The sequence below is a fragment of the Glycine max genome, chromosome 13 (genome assembly GCF_000004515.6).
Source record: "Glycine max cultivar Williams 82 chromosome 13, Glycine_max_v4.0, whole genome shotgun sequence".
NCBI lineage: Eukaryota > Viridiplantae > Streptophyta > Magnoliopsida > Fabales > Fabaceae > Glycine > Glycine max.
In genome coordinates this window covers 38,507,864-38,529,047 of record NC_038249.2, presented here as the reverse complement: position 1 = coordinate 38,529,047, position 21,184 = coordinate 38,507,864, and the positions used below count along the sequence as shown (strand labels likewise).

Sequence of the window (21,184 nt, the reverse complement as noted above, 5' to 3'; positions counted from 1 at the left end):
GAAAGCGTATTTAATCTCTAGTGGTTAGAAGTATTTCCGTTACATGAATTTGTTAGAAGTATACCGTGATTTTTGGTCAGTTTTTGTCGTTAGAGAAAAACAAAAAAATTTTATACACATACGGATCACCAATTCGTAGGCCCATCGTGGGCCTACGGATTGCCAATCCATACGTGGCCCACAAGATTTTTTTTTCAAAAATATAATTTATGATTTAATTTAAAATTAATGGTCCAAAAAGGATCAAATTTGTGTCACCTACATTATCAGTAGAACACTCAAACCAACTAAGCTAATAGACATAATATGTTATAAATAAATAGTATCACTATATATAATACTAAAATTTCTAATTTATATTTAATGTATATGTAAATTGACATAATAAATTTTGTGATGATTATTTTTTATATAATAATTAATTTTTTTACATATATAAATTATAAATAAAAATGACTACAAAAATGACACATTATGTCATCAATATTTTTTATAACTACGAAATCAAATATATTTTAAAATTTAATTTCAATCATTATCTTAAATTAACAATCTTATTATATCTTAAATTTTAATTTTTATATTTCTTATAACTAAAAAATTTAATATATTTTTAAATTTAGTCATTTTATTAAACACACTGAATATCCCAATAAAAATGTTGGATGTACAAAGTAGCACCTAAGGATTATGAGCTATTTAGCTGGCTATGCATTAAGCAACATGGAGGTAGGTGAGTAACGAAATATGATTGAGTGCCATTCTTCTTCCTATTGAATATCAAACTTAAAAGGAGGATAGTGATCGACGAATCTCTGCTAATTCCTTGGCAAATATCACTTCGTACACGTAACAAAGAGTAATAAGATATCATTTTTTTTCTATAAAAATTGGATGATTCTAAGAATTTAATTTTGGTATACATTTAATGTAAATAATTTTTTATTATCAATTAGTTAGAAATCATTTTACATATAAAAAATATAACTATGCAGAATGCCAAAAATAAAAACAAAACATATCACAATAAGATTTTAGGACTTCTTTTCAACCTTTAGCACAGAGATTATGATATATCAGTTCATTCATTTATAATTTAAACTTTCTCTTAACCTACCTCAAATAATATTTGATCGGACATGTTTGGGACATTTGAAATTTCACAATTTCATCTGCTTTGTAGAAAATAACTTTTTTAAAAATATAAATTGTTAATTTATTGTTTTTTGTTAGTGGAAATTATAACTCATTTATAAACTATTAGAATGACTAATTAACCACTCGAAGTAGGAAAATTTGTGCATGCAAATTTTGTTGTAGTATATATAGAGAGAGGCAGTTCTCCACCACAAGGTTGTAGAAAAGTGATCTCCCACCATCACCACAAAATCTTTATATGGAAGATTCTCCAACATGAGAGTCCTACAAGAAGTTTATTAGCCCAAAGAATCATTGTTCATAGTGCCATATTCCCCACGTACAATAAGGGAAAGAAGCTCCCCTATATGCCTGGAGAGATTGTTGTAATGTTCGTAGAATTTGGTGCAGATTCTCACCAAACCAACCTGACTAATTTTTCCATCTGGATATACCAAATTGGATTCACTACAATATAAATCATCATCCTAGGATTCAACACACAACAACCTGATCATCTTTAATTTGTTTGCTTTTTGTCATGTGAGTTATGGGGGCATAGAAATCTTTCTCAAATCTGGTCTCACCTCTCTTTAGTTGTACCACACGGCATATCTATTATCCTTTATAACATGCTCAATAACCATTTTTAATATTTTGTGTTGCATCTTTACAACTGGCACAACTCCTTTATTGTGCCATATATACATGGTGAATCTGTCACCATATTCAATTCGACCATCAATTTTTAAATATTTTATGTGTTGAGTCTCTTGTAGAAGCACAACACATACGTGACAACAAATATTAATAATAACAAAAAAAAGATAAACACAATGACATGTTATTTTATAAATAATTTTAAAAAATACTCTTTTGTTTTATAAAAAAGAGTAAAAAAAAAAACACCATAGATTGATACTAGTTGTTCCCCTTCTCTCCCTTTCATCCTTTCTAAGTAAGCTTTATGTCAATAGTATATATATTATATTGTGCCATGTGAAAGCGAGAAACAGTAGAACTTTTGCTCCGATGAATTGGGGGATGCATAAGATCAAGATAATATTCAAATAACTTTTTAATTACACGAATCTTGACCAGATTTTACAATAAATAAAAGCAGTTTTTTTCTCTCTAGAAATATCTATGCCATCATATTACAAATGCCCCCATGCAGTTCAAATTTTAATTGCATACATGGTGTAAAATGAAAAGTGTATTCACCAAAATTTTATGCAGAAAATGATACACAATCCATGATTTTTTTTTTTTGTTGAAAAATTACGTTCTCCTGTTGACAATGACGGTTCCTGTTGACAATACCAAATATATATTAAAAACCAATATATAAAACAAGTAAACAATCTTTAAAGTATTTTATTTATACTTAATACAAACTTTATAATTGCATACAAAAATACAAACTTTATAATATCACCTAACCATATTAATCATTCTATTATAGTACTGCAAAGCAACAATATAACAATGCTAATAAAGATAACGTTAAAAGAAGACAAAAGATAGAAAATAATTGATAATTAATGTCAATAAATAAAATATAAGCCCTAAAAAAATACAATATAATTTCATATCTAATGACTAAACTTTTACTCAACTTTATCAAGAAAAAAAATATTCGTTTTCTGGAATTACTCACTCACCTATCATTTGCACGCTTGCAGTTTCAGACACGAGGGATAATAATTTAATTTCCGTTTTTAATTTATTTTTTTGTCAAATATATCCACCGGGTAACGGGTTATCCACAACCCAAGTGGATAGTACTAACCGATACCGTAGCAGCGCACGTTAGCACAGTCCACTAAACGCCCACACTATAAAAACCTGAAACATAAAACCACACTGAATCCACTGAACCCTCTTTTTGCACTCCAAGCAGCTACACTTTACACTCCCATAATGGCGGCTGCTATGACGTCGTGTTCTTCCGCAATCGCCGCCGCGTCCGAAACCCTAGCCAAACCTGCTTCCACCAGAACCTTCTCCGCCACCAACCTCGCTCTTCAATCGTCGTCTTCCAAGCTCGGTTTCAAATCCCTAAGACTTCGCCGATGCGCCGCCGCCTCCGGCTCCGCCCTCGGCGCGCGCATGGTGTCGGTGCCGGCGGTCAAGGCCCCCGCGCTACTCGATTTCGACACGAAGGTTTTCAAGAAGGAGAAGATTAACCTCGCCGGACACGACGAGGTTTTCGAACGCTTTCTCCCATTTCCAGATTCGTGAATGTTAAATTTTTTATTTTATTTATTGTTTATGTTAATTCGTTGCAGTACATCGTAAAAGGAGGCAGGGATTTGTTTCACTTGTTGCCCGATGCTTTCAAGGGGATCAAGCAGATTGGTGTTATCGGTTGGGGATCTCAGGTGATTGATTATTCTATGCAGTAGTTAATACTTGTTCTGAATGTCTAATATGTTACATTTATTGTTAACTAATTCTTATTTAAGAGGAATTTTCAGAGTAATGTATGTTTTTGAGATTTATATTAAGCTTAAAATGTTATGACTTAGTAGTTGTTTTGTTCTGATGATGACTCACTTCCTATTGTTAACATGTCATTGTGTTTATCAGGGACCTGCGCAGGCTCAGAATCTACGGGACTCACTTGCTGAAGCAAAGTCTGATATTGTGGTCAAGGTGTGAATCGGGCTTTCATTTTTTAAGTTGGTTCAGTTTCTATTTTAGTGGCCTAATGCTTACTGTTACTGTTGATTAACGATTGTGGTTTAAATGTGTTGTTTGTCTTGTTATTATTTTTTTAAAAACACAGATTGGACTCAGGAAGGGTTCTCGTTCCTTTGCTGAAGCTCGTGCAGCTGGGTTTTCTGAGGAGAATGGGACTCTAGGTGATATATGGGAAACTGTCTCTGGAAGTGATCTTGTGATGCTGTTAATTTCTGATTCTGCACAGGTTAGATAGTTCAACTCAATGCTGTACTAGTTGTATTCTGATTCATCTCTTGTTGTATTTATGTTTCTGAAACTGTCTGACACTCTGATAATTAATATGCAAGGTTTTCTGAAACTGTGATGATAACAATAAGGTATTGTCATTATTAGTAACAATTCTTGGGAAATTGTTGGGTTAATTCCAGCAATGTTAACAATCAGAAATCAAACTTGTCTTCTTATAGAACTGAAAGTGTTTAGATGTAATCATCAACTTAGCCATAAACTGGGGTGGCAATGCAGCTGCCAACACCCCAATCCACCATGATTTCTACACCCCACTGGCATTAGCTATTCTTCTACTTACTCGACCACCATCAACTTACAGCTTGCCATCACCAGCTTCCATTATCATCACATAATTCTTTATTTTCCCTGTTTATGTTTTTAAATAATAAAGTTATTTAATGGTTCGGCTTAATTTATTAGTGTCTTTAATTAACAAACATGACAAATGAATGAAATTAAACATATATAACATTTTCAGTGAGAAATATTTATTCCAATCTACTTGTAACAAGTGTAAACTAAGAGGTGTCCCAAATCTCACAAGTTTTCTAAGAAAGTAATACTATTCATTTTCTGAAGCTGTGAAAAGATTTGTTGATATTGTGGTGCCTTTTTAGTTTTTGCAATAACTCTTTATTTCTGATATTTTTTAATATTTGCTTCCAATCCAGAATGTTTTAATATTTTTATTTATCTTGCAGGCTGATAACTATGAGAAGATATTGTCTCACATGAAGCCAAACAGTATACTTGGGCTTTCCCATGGTTTTCTTCTTGGGCATTTACAATCATTGGGACTTGACTTTCCAAAGAACATTAGTGTAATTGCTGTGTGCCCAAAGGGAATGGGTCCATCTGTAAGGAGGCTCTATGTCCAAGGCAAAGAGATAAATGGTGCTGGAATTAATGCAAGTTTTGCAGTCCACCAGGTTATTATTTGCTGTGCCTCAGTCTCTTCACTTTCTGTGGGTCTTCTGCTCTTGTGTTGATTGATTAATTTACTTTATTTGAGTAACTTTTTTTTTGCATGCAGGATGTGGATGGCAGGGCTACTGATGTTGCTTTGGGATGGTCTGTTGCCCTTGGTTCTCCATTCACTTTTGCCACTACATTAGAGCAGGAATACAGGAGTGATATCTTTGGGGAGAGAGGTGAGAACTTTCTGCAATGTTTTGTTTGATTTCCTTAAAGACTTGTGTCATAACAACCGCTTTGGTGGTTTATAGGCATTTTACTTGGTGCTGTTCATGGGGTTGTGGAGTCCCTGTTTAGGAGATACACTGAAAATGGAATGAACGAAGATCTGGCCTATAAGAATACTGTTGAGTCTATAACAGGAATTATATCTAAAACCATCTCAACTAAGGTATTTTCATACTCGTCTAACATTCAATTTTTGTCTGTTGGACTCCCCTTCCCCTAAACCCTGGATAGTGTGCTAGTACAGGGAATTTTGCGAGTTCTGACTAGCCTTTTGCACTTATTGGTTTGGATAGGGCATGCTAGCTGTATACAATGCTTTATCTGAAGATGAGAAAAGGGAATTTGAGAAGGCTTATAGTGCTTCTTTTTATCCTTGCATGGAAATTCTGTATGAGTGCTACGAGGATGTAGCCAGTGGTAGTGAGATTCGCAGTGTTGTTTTGGCTGGGCGTCGCTTTTATGTAAGAGCATATTCATTTTCCTTTTAAAGTAGTTAGCCTTTGTGCTACAGACTTAAGTTATACTTACGTCTTACAGGAGAAAGAGGGTCTACCTGCTTTTCCCATGGGTAACATTGATCAAACCCGCATGTGGAAGGTTGGGGAGCGTGTCCGATCTACAAGGCCAGCAGGTGATCAAGGCCCATTATATCCTTTCACTGCTGGTGTCTTTGTGGCATTGATGATGGCCCAGGTATTGAAAGTTTTTCTTGCTAGCATTTTGAGAAAGATGCACATAATTGCCTGCCTGTTCATCTGTCTCCGTTTGTTTTCAAGTTTGTGACTGACTAGAGCATAATTAACTTTGTAATTTTAACTGTGATTACTAAATTTCCAGATTGAAATCCTGAGGAAGAAAGGGCATTCCTACTCTGAAATCATTAATGAGAGTGTCATTGAGGCTGTTGACTCTTTGAATCCTTTCATGCATGCTCGTGGTGTTTCTTTCATGGTTGATAACTGTTCAACCACGGCTAGGTTGGGTTCAAGGAAATGGGCTCCTCGATTTGACTACATCCTAACCCAGCAGGCCATGGTGGCGGTGGACAATGGAACACCTATTAACCGGGACTTAATCAGCAACTTCCTGTCAGACCCAGTGCATGGAGCCATTAAAGTTTGCGCTGAACTGAGACCCACAGTAGACATTTCTGTGCCACCAGATGCAGACTTTGTTCGTCCAGAGTTGCGTTCCAGCAATTAGAACTTAAAATCAATTATGGCTTTCACTTCGAATCATTTTCAGATTTCTCAGAACTGCAGTTTTGTTGTTAGTTTGGGTTTTTTAGTTTTGTTTTCTTGGTTGAATGCTAGTATGTAAGTTGTATTATCATTTTGTAGTTTGTACTCGTCTGTGTTCTGCCACTGAGGAACGTTACTTAATGTCCTATTTAAATATAATAAGTCTGTAAACTACGTCCACAGACGAGTCACATTAGAGGGTGAGACGGATTAAGGATTTTACGATCTTAATTTCATGTTTCTTACAGTTCCTTGCAAGGCTTCCATCAGTTTCAGCCCCGGCAATTACTTCAAAGCAACACGAACCATCAAAGTGGTCACGGTAAACTCGTTCTGGTCATAGACCGTCGAATTGAACCTGCACTTAATTGATTGTTCGGTGCTGCTTGACGATAAAATGAATATCAACCTCCAAGCCTTATATGGTACTTTTTTTTTTGGGTACAAAAGGCCTGTTTGGTATGCTTGTAACAAATCTAACAATGTTTGGGAAGTTTGAACTGAGATTGAGTTCTTCAGATATATTAGCGTAAAGTAACTGGCAACACTTAAAGATGTCGTAAAAAGGGTTTTCATTACTTTCATTTTCTTAAAGCCGAATAGAGAGGTCCATTAGTCATTTTTGGTCATAGAAGCTCTTTAAATCATACTTATCAGTGAGATTTGAACGGAGGGCGGCAAAACTATATGTTGTAAATGGATGCTGTAGTGAAGAAAATGTTAATGCGTATTCCTATATATATATATTTTACTTCATAAGATTTTGGATTGATTTAGAGAAGTTTGAATCCATACCTATAACCATAAGGAAGGTATAATTTTTACTCGGAATCCTTGACCGTTTGTATTAACCTGTTTTAACTTGTATGCATAATCTAATCACACTTTGTACAATATAATTAGTTACATTTTATTATAGCCTTAGCTCACTTAAATTGTGTCATAATATGTGTCATTTTTTTGGTGTAGTATATATGCACTTTAAAGTTCAAAAATAAAAAACTCTTGTTTGGTTCAGTAAAGAAAGAAAATAAGCAAAGTCAGGTGATTTTTAAGTTGTGCAGTAAGAAAGAAGAGGCGTGTTAACAACAGTGTTACTAACAACACGGCCATATCAAGAGAAGAGCCTTAGTAAAATGTTTAGAAATAGTAAGGTTTTGGAATTTGCGGATGTAGATGCAGCTACATTTGCGGATCAAAGCCTCTATGGTTTTGGAATTTGCATTCGAGATGATAGAGGAAATTTCATTAGATCCGAGACAGGTTCGAAGTCGAAGTTGCTGCAATTCATTAAGCTCTAATCTGGATTAATGAGCTAAATGTGCAGAACGTGATTGTTGAGTTAGACTGCCAACATGTTGTGAACAGCTTGGAAAACAGGAGCAATAATCATACAGAACTTGGTTGTATCATGAACTCTATTCGTCTTAGTTTAAACCATCTTCAAAACATTTCACAACGTTTCATTAGCAGACAAACAAATCATGTCGTCCATGTGTTTGCAAGAGTATTTATGATTATATCCTAGTCAAAATATGTTTGATTTCATTCATACTTGTATTTTGTTTTTGTTATGAATGAAATGAAATCACATAAGTTTTTCTTGGTAAGAAAAAAAAAGGTTAGGTTGACACCTAGCATTTACAAGGACACGTGTTACTAGCAGTTCACCCTTCCCATGCTAAATTGAAGGGCAACCATCAACCATTATTATAAATAAGTATAAATTGATCAAAATTGAAAACATAAGTAATACTTTGAAAGTTTTTTTTTTTTAAAGTCGTTTAAGAAACACGACTTCTTTAAAATAATATTTTTATGTTTTTACAAAATAAAAAACATAAAAAATAAAATCATATTTTAAAACACATCTTTTACTTAACATAAAAAATAAAATCATATTTTAAAACACATCTTTTACTTATTTTACCCATTTCTAAAAAAAAATTAAAAAAATCTTGTTATTTTTTTTCTCTTATAATTGCTCATAGTGAAATTTATCCAATGAATTTATGTTCAGTTAAACTTTTAGTATAATAATAGAGGTTAATGAAATTTATGTTAAAGAAAATTTAATATATATTAAAAATGCTATTTCCAATGCGATTTAATGACAACTATTTTGTTTTAGTAATAAAAAATCACTTGCAAAACTAAAATAGGAAAAAAAAAACATTTTTTAATGCTGTAACATAGATTTCCTGGACATCCACGCTAACTCAGCCTGTAAAAGTAGAACTAGCGCCGAATGCCGATCTTGACTTTCAACTTTAGATTGAACAAAGAAATATATAACACTGTAGGTCTGCGTTCATTCCCCGTTGTCTCTCCACTGAACCTAAGAGTTTTTCCCTACTTTTAAAGATTGAGTAATGAAATTCTTACTCAAAAGACAACGGGGAATGAATAATGATGAATCTAAACATCAGAAATAGTATCATGCATTATAAAGCAAAGTTGAAACATTGAAAATATTTTCTGGTTTGAACAATTTAACATTTGTTAAACTCGTTTGTCACACTCGAACTACTTCAATGTATTGTTATAGATAGTAAATATAGTAATTAATTTCTTTTTAAACTCATTTATATAACGGTTCTCCAGGAAGAAAATTTCGGTTCACGTCAACGCCATAGAGATCAGAAATTCTTAACTTGTCTTTTCTTTTATATATTGTACGTATTATATAAAGTCATTATATATATAGCTTATATCAAGATGTTGATTTATTCAAATTTCAACACAGAAATTAAAAAACTCATATTGAATTAATAAATCCAGCTGTATTTGCTTTGTCTGCGAAGAGAAATGGCAATGGAAATGAAAATTATTAATCAAATCAGTTAGTAATTAGTTGGACTGCATAACTTATTTACTTTTTAAGCTTTAATTAGTTCGAAAATTGGGCAATGGAAATGAAAACGACATGCATGCACGACCATCGCATTCCAAAATCAAAAGCTCGAGAATGGCATAGACAAACTTGTTCAAGCTGCAAGCATAAAATTAATGATAAAGAATTAGTGAACTATCTTTTCTTCAAATATTCAATGTTTGAATCAGTAAATGCCATGATTAATATAAAAGCTCGCTCTTGCCGGTGGTGTTCCCTCGGTTAACCAAACATATTACTGCCACAAAGTTAGATTCTTACACTGGAATTATATATATTACACTATTATATGCATAATTAAGACCTACATTTAGGTTATTCTACTTTACGAAATTTTGCTTGTAAAAAAAAAACTTTACGAAATTTAGGTGGCTCCTTTTTTCATAATCGTTTTTGTATTGTAGTTAGGGTTTTTTAACTTGACCTAGCTACCTGTCTTTTTTCGATCGAAAATTTCCAAGATCAATTTTTTTTGTTAAATTTAACTAATTTATCAGAAACTTAAAGAATTCAAACCTCATAGTTCTATATATAAATATTAAATATCAATTTTGTTAATGACACGCACAACATACTAAATACATAGTGAGAAATAGTTAGTAATAATTAAAAAAATAATTATTCATTTTTAATAAGATATAAATACAGCTAATAAAATTATTTTTTTTTAAAAAAAAGTTACCTATTTTAGTGAGGGATTACATTTCCCTTTTACTAATCTATCCAAAGGGATTTAGTGAAAGTTTATTGGGAACTTGAAATCATACTTTAACTCAAAATCTTAAGACTCATATTTATGGGTCTTCTCCTCACTTATATGGTAGTCAACTTTTTCACTTCTACTCGATATGGGACTTTACCTCACAGTTGTACTCCAACAATCTCTCCCTCAAGTGTGAGTCTCTTCCACATGATAACCCGCTATTATCATCCACGAGTATAATCATTAGATCCCACATGCTCTAGGTACTTACGATGCGGAAATCATTATCATCCACGAGTAATAACAAACTTTATAACAGAGTAATAAGCAGAAAATAAATTTCTCCAAACTTACAAGAACCTGTGAGAAGCACCAATAAAATATATAGCACAAAATAGAAATCATGGAAAAAGCAGATACGCAATTTGTTTAACGTGGAAATTCTCTCAGGGTAAAAATTACGGGTCGTCCAAACCAAAGAAATGAAGATACAAGAGAACATCCAACAAGTGCACTAAAACGTACTACAAACAGTCAAATCAAAATAAACCCCTAATTGGTACAATAGAAATAAAAAGATAGAGCAGATAATGCGAAACACTTATCTCTCTCTACATATATCTTTTTCCCGATCCAACCAGACAATTTAAAGTATCACGCGCGTAGAACCTGCTGTCCAAAATTCAGTCCGATCCAATGGTGAACAAATCTGCAATTGTAATCTAAAAAAATGCTCTATAGTGGTTATTCAAAAATCACAATAATTTTCCCTCTCTTTATTTCTCTCTCAATAATTTGTAACTGTTTTTCTCTCTCAAAGGAGTCTCTCTCAATGTATCTCACTCTCTAATCTGACCCCTCTCCACTTAAATAAGTGAGTCATACGAGTCTTCTTATTTGGACTTTTATTCCACACAGAAAAAGAGCTCAAAAAACTCAACAGTATCTATCATCATAAGTAACGACGTGACATATCCTTATATGCAATCCATATGCATTTGCCGTTAAGTAAAGTTGGCAGTGTTCCTTAATTTTGAGTACCTGAGCCTGCAGCCTATTAAGGTTAATCTGGGGAAGGTAGAGACCGGATGCCAATCATTGAAAAGGTCATATGCAAACTCTCTTAATAGAAATTAAACATGTTTCTCTTATAGGAAGAATTGTACTATATAGCTTATAGTTAATTCTTCGGTTTCTTCTATATATATTGTTTCAAGTCATCAAATAAGTTTTTGAAGATTCTTATAAGCCTGCTAGGCTCTTTCTTGTGGGGCGTAACGTTAGTCATAAAACAAATAAAATAGCTAGGGTCAAGGTTGTCATGATCATGTGCAGGCCAAAAATTGTTGAATTTTGGGAGTAGAAAAGTTGCAACGGATTAATAATTTTAACCTATTGGCGAAATGGTTTTGGAGGAGACTCAAGGTTGAACTTTAGATGCAAAATGACCTAATAGTTGTGGTGAATTCTTCTCAATCTAAAGTCGCTAAACATTTATCTATTTGTCAGAAAGAACTATGTAGTATTATTCAGAGTGTAAATGAGGTTCGTATTGGATGAATATTTAAATCTAGCATGAAAAACTACATAGTGATGGAAAACCGTTTCATTTTAGAATGATATGTTGGGATTAGAAATTAGAAATGAGAAAATTAATAATAAAAAAAAATCAATAAAATGTTTTGCATTTTAGAAAATAATTAGGATGCAAAGGTTGCTGATCTTGGATTTTAGCAGAGATTCTTGGAAGTGGCTGTTGAGTTAGAGGAGGTATTGCTGTTTATGATTGATGAATTAATTATGAACACATAATCAAAATATAGGGGCAGAGATAATGTTTGGGTTTGCAGTCTCAATAGTTATAGTTTATGTAGCTGCAAGTTGGGTTATAATTCTTGCTTTTGGCAAAGCTTTACTACGTACATGACAGTCGAATCAAATTGTATTAGATTGTTTTTAGGAAGTTTTGGAATTCTTTTCTTCCTTTAAAATTTCATTGTCTGATAAATTTTGTTGAAGAGAAATGTTTTTTTCTCTCTTGATCAACTAGTGTTTATATATACAATTGTACTCAATAAACTTTGGTTCGTTTAGTTTATTCACTCGTAGGTTTTCGTTTCAGACTTTGGTGGCAACATACATATGCGTGGTGGGTGTTTAGCTATGTACTAACGTGAACAGTTTCTTAATGAGTAGGTTAGGCTTTATGTGATCTGCTGCAATAATGGTATTATCGACTCACAAGATTCAAAATATTCCCGTCCTAAACATGATTAGCCGATTAGGGCTCAATTATTATCTTTTTATTTTTTTTTAATTTTTAGTGCCCAATCCATATGCTTTTTTTTTATTAGAGATAATTTTATTTGAATTGAATAAAATGGTTATGAATGATATAATTTTCTGTATTTAATATAATTGTATGTGGAAGACTTGAACTCTAAACTTGAAACTTCTACTTAAATTAGAACAATTTTACATATTTTAGTTGATTTACATGTTTGGTGATCAATGATTATATTTATTTAAGGCTAAGGAGGAATAATCAGCTGTATCCAAATTTCACTTTGATCTATGGTCATCTACTAAAAATGTTGAAGGGTGTATATGGTTATGTAAAAAGAGCAAATGCCCCCCAAAATAACAAAACAAAGGCACGACCATGTTGGCATAAAATGAACAATAGACAACCACGTATGGGGGTTGAATCACATATACTTTGTGTTAAGATTTAAACAAAAATTGGAGATGAAAAAGGAGTTATCTTTGCCGATGATGTTCTTTTCAGCAAAGGAAAGAAAAAGAAAGGGTAGCAAAAGTCACAATCGGAGTGGCCGGGTATGGGGGCAACAAGACAGTGCACATATGCAGCCATACATCCTTATGCTTCTGGTCAAAGACGTAACACCCATCCCATCCCATCCCATCTCTTTTTTATTGTCACGATCACATTGTTGCCAAATATTCATTTATCACAATTAATTAATCCGTGTTAGAAATTTGACTGATTATTTCTAACTGTTTTTTTTTTGTTTACAAAAATTAAAAATTTTAAGATTTATAAATTCAATTTCATTACCAATGACATAAGGGTATCCAATCCCATCCTCTTTTTTTTTTTTTTATTGAACTTTACTACTTTAATAATAAATATCTCTAAAGTCTAAACAGAATGTCAGAAAATGTAGCCGGAATATGCTTGGCACGAGACTCCAAACCAAACTCAAATAAGTGGATAATCGAAAAATGTTATGTGGGGCCCACAGGCCTTTGCTTTGTTGGAGGGAATATAATGGGCCCAGCTGGCACTGCACATGTCCACCTGCCACACTGTCTCCGCTTCACCCACACCACCACACCCTTCCTTCTTCCACTTTACTCCTTTTTATTGTGCCTTTCCACTTTACTACTTCCTTCAATTAACTTCATTTATTATGTATACTCTTCCTCTCTCTACCAAACTAGTAGTATCTTCATCTCGTACGCACTTCTTCCTCAATCTTATTCCCCTTATTCATTGATCAGAATGAGTTTAATTGTATTCACCATCAGCTTCTCACCATGAATCTAACCATGTGTTATTGTTTAAAGAACTCCAACTCTCAAATATTTGTCACCACACTGTTAAATAACGTGTGAATATATAGTACATCATTAATCATGGAATGTGTGTATAAATTGATATATGAGATTGTTAGAGTTTAATAAGTAATCTTGAGTATGAGTTTTAAAAATATGATTGTGTTAAATATTAAAAAAAAGTTTTGTCATCTAAAATATCTATCAGTCCTATCCAATTAAGGAGAATTGTTTTTAATAAAAAATACTTGTCATCTGAAAAAAAAAACATAATTACTTGAGTATTAAATTTTGTTATAATAAATACAGATTGAATTAAGATTAGTTCTTGTTTGAATTTTTTGTCTCAATTTGTTGATTTCATTTTAGTTGCTCATAATCATTAATATAATTGCGCGCATTTCATAATACTTTGTACTTTCTTTTATAATATTAACAATTCTATATCCTTGCATCATGAGAAAAAAAGAAGATTTAATTGTGCCTCTAATATTAACAATTCATGTTTGGTCAATGTATCATTGGTGAAGAAAAACGAACAAAAAAGCCTTTAATGGGCAAACCATGGTGCAAGTACTTTCGTTTCCCTATTCACATAATATGTAAAATTATGATCATACGAATTTAAATAAGTTGTTAAGTTAGGTGGTTAAGAACAGCAGGGTACATTATATAACTTCAGACTCTGTCGTGTTTGAATCAACGAAACTACAATATTGATTGAATTGTCAAAATTGTTGGTCTGAAGTGCACAAACATCTTCTCAAATCAACAAAAATGTGCCCCTCACATTGGGGAACGACCGATCCCTCTTACCACTTTAAAGCATAAATGATAACTTGACTTTTATTTTATTTAGATTTAGATCTATGGACATATTAATAACTGGTCAAAGCTCAACGACCATTCTGTCATGTATAAAAGACAATGGTTGGTAGCTCTACTCCCAAACTTACTGATTTTGTGGTATGATTTTTCTTATAAAAGAATAATTCAAAATTTCCTTAGAATATTCTTTTTCTGATCTTTCTATTCCTCTTATATGGTAAGTAATATATTAAACATATTTAATTTTTAATTTAACAAATTTGTTACGAAATAGTAGTGATTTTGTTTAATAAAAAACACGCCATAGTGTAATCTATTACACACTATGTCATTATCAATAAGACAACAATCACGGTTCCATTTTCGATGTTAAAAGTGCAAGGTGATTTCCTCCTTTTGTTTTTTTTTATTATTATTATTATTATTATAGCCACTTCTTGGCACTGGCACGTTTTAAAATCTACTGTCGTGAATAGTGGTTGTCTTCTTAATTGAGGACATGCTTAGTATTTCTTATTTTTATGCAGAAAAGTTGGATGAATATGATTATGAAATAACTTAATTTCGTCATTTTCTTATAAAAAATAATATATTTTTATTACAAAGGAAAATATCATGTAATATTTATTTATTTTTCTTGTTATAATGCAGATAATTTTTAATTTATAAAATACAAAATCATGATAATTAAAGTGATTATAATGAACATATGGTTTAAGTTAAATTGACTAAAGTAATTATGATTAATAAATATATTATTTGAATTGATTAGAAATATTTTAAATAAAGATAATTAATATATTATTTGTTATTCATAAGCAATTTTTTAATATTAAATAGTTATGATTTTCTTTGTACGTATGTTATAATTGCAATTATATTTTAAATTTTAATTAAAGATACATTGTATGTTTATAATTTACTTTTAATGTATCAATAGTTTCCAAAGACAAATATTATACTTTATAACCTTCTTTATTATGTCATATTTTCTAATTTCAAATCAATTGTAAGCATCACATTCAAAATGGTTGCAATTGCAAATATATATGAGAACAAATTAATGATAATCATTTGATCAAAATTAAAAATAATAAATTATTAATATTAAAATTTAATTACAAACATTTCTTATGAAACCACTAATATCATAATCATCATCTCTACTATCACTATTAATGCCATCCCTGTCATGTGGTGATAGAGGTAACAAACGACAACAATGTCATTGTTAACAACGACAACAATGATAATGATAATTACGATGATGGATGGTGAGTGACAGTCACCAATGTCATTGTTATTATAACCATTGTTCCTATTATCATCATCTGATAGTGACACTAGTAAAAATTGGATGGTGGGGGTGATGATCTATTCAATTTAAATGAATACCCTTTAAGTATATTGCATGTGCTCAACTTGTATTTTGAATTTATTTAAATACCAATTTTGCTACATGTTTCAAAAGATGTGTTATGAAAATTATGTATAGTATTTATTTTTATTAATGAGAAAGATAAATAAAAGAGTATTTAGGACTGATGAAATAATAAGTGAGACCTAAAGCAAATTTTAAAAGAAATCTTTTACTTTAAATATGTTGGGCCTTTTTACTAACTTATGTATTTTTTTTATTAATATATGAGGACATTTTTACTTTACAAAAATACTAATAACAAATATTTTTTGTTGGTGGACTTAAAACGTAAACTTGAGTTACTTTACTCCTAAGTCGATCCTGAATATCCTTGGCTATCCATAAGAAGAAAGCTAGCCATTGAAAGAGAAGAATTTTTCCAAATGTACAATTGTTGTGACATTTTAGAATAACAAGAAAACTAGCAACACTATTACCTTCCTACTAACAAAAGATAAGGCTATATCCCAACAAAAGTAACATGAGATTATGTTTAGTATAAATATATGATTCGATTTTTTAGTTATGTTTTATTTTAAAAATAAATTATACTTTAATAACAAACATATGTGTGCCTTCAAGCAACACAAGGGCCACATGCATTCTTCCTTCCTTACTGATGATGAAGCGAGGTATCTGTAAAGATATTCTAACACTCAAGTCAAAAAGAGTGTTTTCATATGTAGGTATATGAGTATTAAAATTAGGTTATTAACCTCTCTGTTTTACCTTCCTTTGTAGCATGGGGGCAGAATCCTAGATATGATGGCCTCATGCCATGCTTTTTGCAATTACCATAACCCTTGGATTTCTTACCAATTTTTTCTTTTAATTTCGTGGATAAGTCATTCCTATCACTTGTGATAGCTACTCGTTAGCAAGAAGGTGTGTCTCAAAGATACTCAAACTTTTCTAATTAACAATTATTGTGCATGTGTGAAGAGGAATACAATATTTTGATTTTGCTATATTATCTTTTCTAATTTTCAATTATATAATATAGAAATAAATTTACTATCATCATTTATTTCTTGGCTAGGGAATATGTTTACATTTTCTATTTATCAATATTTTTCTATGTAACAACCAGCAATAAGTAAAAAAAAATCTAATTTTAATTCTCAGTTAAAGCATCATTTCAACTCTTGATTTTATAAAGCATTTTACTTTAGTTCTTTAATTTATATAAAAAAAATATTTATTTCAATACTTTCACTTTACATTTTATTGTCATCATTTTACACAAGAAAAACTATTTAAAAGTCATAACAAAACTTTTACAAAATCCTATAAAAAAACCACGCCCACAATTTTCGCGAGGTAAACGCAGGTTTACTCAGCTAGTAAAGTAAAGTAAAGTAATGTCACACATTACATCAGCATCATCATATTTAAGAGAAAGGATAGAAAGAGAGAGAAAACTCCAATCACTCTCTCTTTACTATTTACAGTATCACAAAATTCACTTTCTCACTTACAAAACACCCATCACTCCCTCAAACAAAGCCTCTCTTCTCTCCCAATCAGATTCGATTCTTCTCACGTAGTAACGACCAGCATTCTCTCTTCATCGTTTTCCAACCTCCTATAATATAACCATCAACAAAACAAAATAAACAACCTTAAAAAGCACGAACAAACATAAACACATAACAATGTCCAACACTCTGCAGCAACAGAGTCCCGAATCGAAACGACTCGATCTGGGTTCCAACGCTCGCCGGCCATGCCACCGGAGATCGGTCTCCGCCGGAGCTCCGTTAATTTATTCCGGCGGAGCAACCTTGCTCCCGAGCGGGAACATTTGCCCGTCGGGAAAGATCCTCAAACCCGGTTTACCCTCTCGCGGGCCGAACCGGACCGACGTGTTGGGCTCGGGCACCGTGAACTACGGCCGGGGCAGCATAGTGCGCGGTGGCTCGGGCAATATTCCGGTGCCCGCGGCCGCACCGCCGCTTACGGTGAAGCGCGCGATGAGCGGCTCCGATCCCGAGGAAGTGAAGAGGGCTGGGAATGAATTGTACAGAGGCGGGAACTTTGTAGAGGCGCTGGCAATGTACGATCGCGCCGTCGCCATCTCGCCGGGAAACGCCGCATGCCGGAGCAACCGCGCGGCGGCGCTCACGGCGCTGGGGAGGCTCGCCGAGGCCGCGAGGGAGTGCCTCGAGGCGGTAAAGTTGAACCCTGCTTATGCCAGGGCGCACAAGAGACTTGCTTCTCTTTATCTAAGGTAATGTAATAATGGAAATTTGGATTTGGATTTGCATTTGAATCTGAATTTGAGTTTGGAATTGGAACTTGGTGTAGATTTGGGCAGGTTGAGAATTCGCGGCGGCACTTGTGTCTCTCTGGGAATCAAGAGGATCAGTCTGAGGAGCAGAAGCTGGTGTTGTTGGAGAAGCATTTGAATCGATGCGCCGATGCGCGAAAATTCGGTGATTGGAAGAGGGTGCTTAGGGAATCAGAAGCAGCCATTGCTGTTGGAGCAGATTTTTCGCCTCAGGTAGTTTTCAAATTTCTGATCTTTCCGTGGTCTATGTTAGAGATGTAATATAAAATTATTTGCTTGTCTTTGTTTAATAGCATAGAATTTTAGGTTATTTAGGTTGTTATTGGTTTCTGTCTTCCAAAACTGTTTTTAGTTTCCAAAATGAATGGTTGCTCTGCTGGCTGGTGCTGAGTGTAGTGCAAGGGACAGAAAAGTGTGCAATTGATGGAGAAATTGAACAAGTTTTAATAATGTCTTCCGGTCACTTGCTTTGGAAACAATTTTTAGAATTTAATAGATTTTGGATGGTAAATTGATTGGTAAGTAGTGTAAAATTATCTTAGAAAACTGTTTTTTAAATATAAAAAAAAGTGAGAAGAGAATCAATCAGGTCCTTAGTTTGTGGTATGGTGTTAGGAATCAAGTATAAAATCATCCTCACATCTTTACTTGTTAGTTTAAGCTTTTAGGATAGTTGGTTTGTGACAATTTGTGTTGGGCTAACTTGTTGGATTGCTACTTACAGATTGTTGCTTGCAAGGTGGAAGCCTATTTAAAACTGCATCAACTTGAAGATGCTGATTCCAGTCTCTTGAATGTTCCGAAGTTGGAAGGTTGTCCTCCAGCGTGTTCTCAGACCAAGTTCTTTGGTATGGTTGGCGAAGCCTATGTTCCTTTCGTGTGTGCACAGGTTGAGATGGCGTTGGGAAGGTAAACACTAAACACCCTAGACTCGAAATCCAAAGCTATGTAAAACTTTTGAGTGAGGAACAAGTAATGGATTGTTGCAGGTTTGAGAATGCTGTTGCGGCTGCAGAAAAGGCTAGCATGTTAGATTACGGTAATGTTGAAGTTGGTAGGATTGTAAATGTCGTGAAAATGGTGGCAAGAGCTCGTTCGAGGGGCAATGAACTTTTCAGCTCTGGCATGTTCTCTGAAGCTTGTTCTGCTTATGGGGAGGGCCTCAAGTATGACAACTCCAACCATGTTCTATATTGCAATAGGGCAATTTGTTGGTCTAAACTTGGACTGTGGGAACAATCGGTTCAAGACTGCAGCCAAGCTCTTAACATTCAACCAAATTACACCAAGGCCCTTTTCCGCAGGGCTGCATCAAACACAAAGGTGAATTCACTTGCATAGTGCATGTTGGGTGTGTGTGTTCATTGTTGTTTTGTTCTCTGGAGTTGATTCATTGTCGTTTTTAAGATGCATGATCTTGTTGCAGCTTGAAAGATGGTCCGAAGTTGTTAAAGATTACCAGGCCTTAAAACGTGAACTCCCTAACGACAATGAAGTTGCCGAGTCTCTTCGTCAGGCTCAACTAGCATTAGAAAAATCTCGACAAATGGTGTATGGTACTAGGTTTGGAGTTGAAGTTGAACAAATCTGTTCATTAGACAAATTTAAAGCTGCATTAGCCTCTGCAGGTAATTATCTAAACATGTTGACTCAGCATTTTTCTTGCTTTATTCATACTTTTTTTAAATGAAAATTTTAAATTTCAGGTATATCGGTAGTATACTTCAAAGAGGCATCAAATGAACTATGTGAGGAATTATCTCCATTCATAAATACATTGTGTGTTAGATATCCCTCAGTTAAATTTATCAAGGTAAACAGATAAGTGACTTTTTTATACTTCCTAATATAATTGTCGTCTCTCTCTAATTTTCTTTAAAATTTAACTGCAGGTGGACGTGGAGGAGTGTCTAGCAATAGCAAAAGCAGAAAGCATAAGAAGTGTTCCAACCTTCAAAATTTATAAAAATGGAGAGAAGGTAAAGGACATGATCCGGCCAACACATCAGTTATTAGAGGACTCAGTAAGAAAAAGTAGTAGTCTCTAGATACAAGAATTCATACACATTATTTGCATTCACATGCATGCAACTAAAAACCACAGCAATATTGAAGAAGGTGCTCCAAGGATGCACCAAGCCCTGTTCAGTTCAAATTAGGAATTTCAGCTTTCCCTGTGATACACACATGGATACCAATTTTTCGCCAGCAGCAAAACCTGAGATAGATTTTAGATAGCATTTTTGAAATCATATATGTATATCTTTTGCCCGGCATCTAATGTGCTTCCTATTTCCTTCTTTATATCAAGCCCAAAAGTGTTGTACTTCTTCCCTCCATATTGTATTAGATTTAGATAACCTCAAACAGAAAAAGAAAAAAAAAAAGAAAAAAGAAATTATCCATGGTGATTTTGGCAGGTATTTAACTCTCTCTTATCCTTCATTAAAAGAAAATATAAAATTATCTCTAAGGATGTTAATTAGATCGGTTGATTTTTTCATTGAATTAAATTGAATAGATGAATTGGATAATTCAAAAAAGTCAATTAAACTAGTTTAAATTGATTTAGTTTACTTCAAGCGTGAAGCAAGCTAATTATATATAACTAATTTATTTCTCAAATGTTTTTCTTTTCTTTTCTTTTCATATCAAACAAATCCTGCTAACCTTTTTTTAAAACTTTTAAACTTGCATATTTTATATACCTTGCATAATTTAGTTCTCAAGACTAATATTTTTTCTTGTCCTTCATTAAACGTGCATAAATTAAACTTTTAAACCTGCTAACCTAATCCTGCTAATTAGGTTTTAATATTTCTTTATTTTTTTATATATTTCTTAATTGATATTGACTTTCTTATCTAGTACTATTAAATGTCTGATTATGTTTACTATTCAAAATGTGATG

At 33.1% G+C, this 21,184-nt stretch overlaps 2 protein-coding genes across 2 annotated transcripts; both read left to right on the top strand.

The window, feature by feature from the left end:
- Positions 1–3,005: 3,005 nt before the first annotated feature.
- LOC100812763 (ketol-acid reductoisomerase, chloroplastic-like) lies at positions 3,006–6,823 on the top strand. The gene is made up of 10 exons (NM_001289357.2): positions 3,006–3,345; positions 3,429–3,521; positions 3,730–3,795; positions 3,929–4,069; positions 4,818–5,045; positions 5,150–5,267; positions 5,343–5,482; positions 5,613–5,780; positions 5,857–6,012; positions 6,157–6,823. The coding sequence occupies exons 1-10, from the start codon at positions 3,061–3,063 to the stop codon at positions 6,520–6,522; spliced, it is 1,761 nt and encodes a 586-aa protein (NP_001276286.2). The 5' UTR covers positions 3,006–3,060; the 3' UTR covers positions 6,523–6,823.
- A 10,587-nt stretch (positions 6,824–17,410) lies between these two features.
- On the top strand, positions 17,411–20,696 carry LOC100792373 (inactive TPR repeat-containing thioredoxin TTL3). The gene is made up of 7 exons (XM_003541841.5): positions 17,411–18,213; positions 18,291–18,486; positions 18,998–19,182; positions 19,263–19,596; positions 19,700–19,901; positions 19,980–20,086; positions 20,166–20,696. Exons 1-7 carry the CDS (start codon positions 17,639–17,641, stop codon positions 20,319–20,321), a joined length of 1,755 nt encoding a protein of 584 aa, XP_003541889.1. The 5' UTR covers positions 17,411–17,638; the 3' UTR covers positions 20,322–20,696.
- The last annotated feature ends 488 nt before the right edge of the window (positions 20,697–21,184 follow it).

Excerpts from the sequence above, each read along its gene's own strand:
- LOC100812763 (NM_001289357.2), top strand. The coding sequence starts at position 3,061 with ATGGCGGCTGCTATGACGTCGTGTTCTTCCGCAATCGCCGCCGCGTCC. Across the intron at positions 3,346-3,428 it reads ACCTCGCCGGACACGACGAG|TACATCGTAAAAGGAGGCAG; the intron begins GTTTTCGAACGC and ends AATTCGTTGCAG. Across the intron at positions 3,796-3,928 it reads AGTCTGATATTGTGGTCAAG|ATTGGACTCAGGAAGGGTTC; the intron begins GTGTGAATCGGG and ends TTAAAAACACAG.
- LOC100792373 (XM_003541841.5), top strand. The coding sequence starts at position 17,639 with ATGTCCAACACTCTGCAGCAACAGAGTCCCGAATCGAAACGACTCGAT. Across the intron at positions 18,214-18,290 it reads CTTGCTTCTCTTTATCTAAG|ATTTGGGCAGGTTGAGAATT; the intron begins GTAATGTAATAA and ends AACTTGGTGTAG. Across the intron at positions 19,183-19,262 it reads GTTGAGATGGCGTTGGGAAG|GTTTGAGAATGCTGTTGCGG; the intron begins GTAAACACTAAA and ends GGATTGTTGCAG.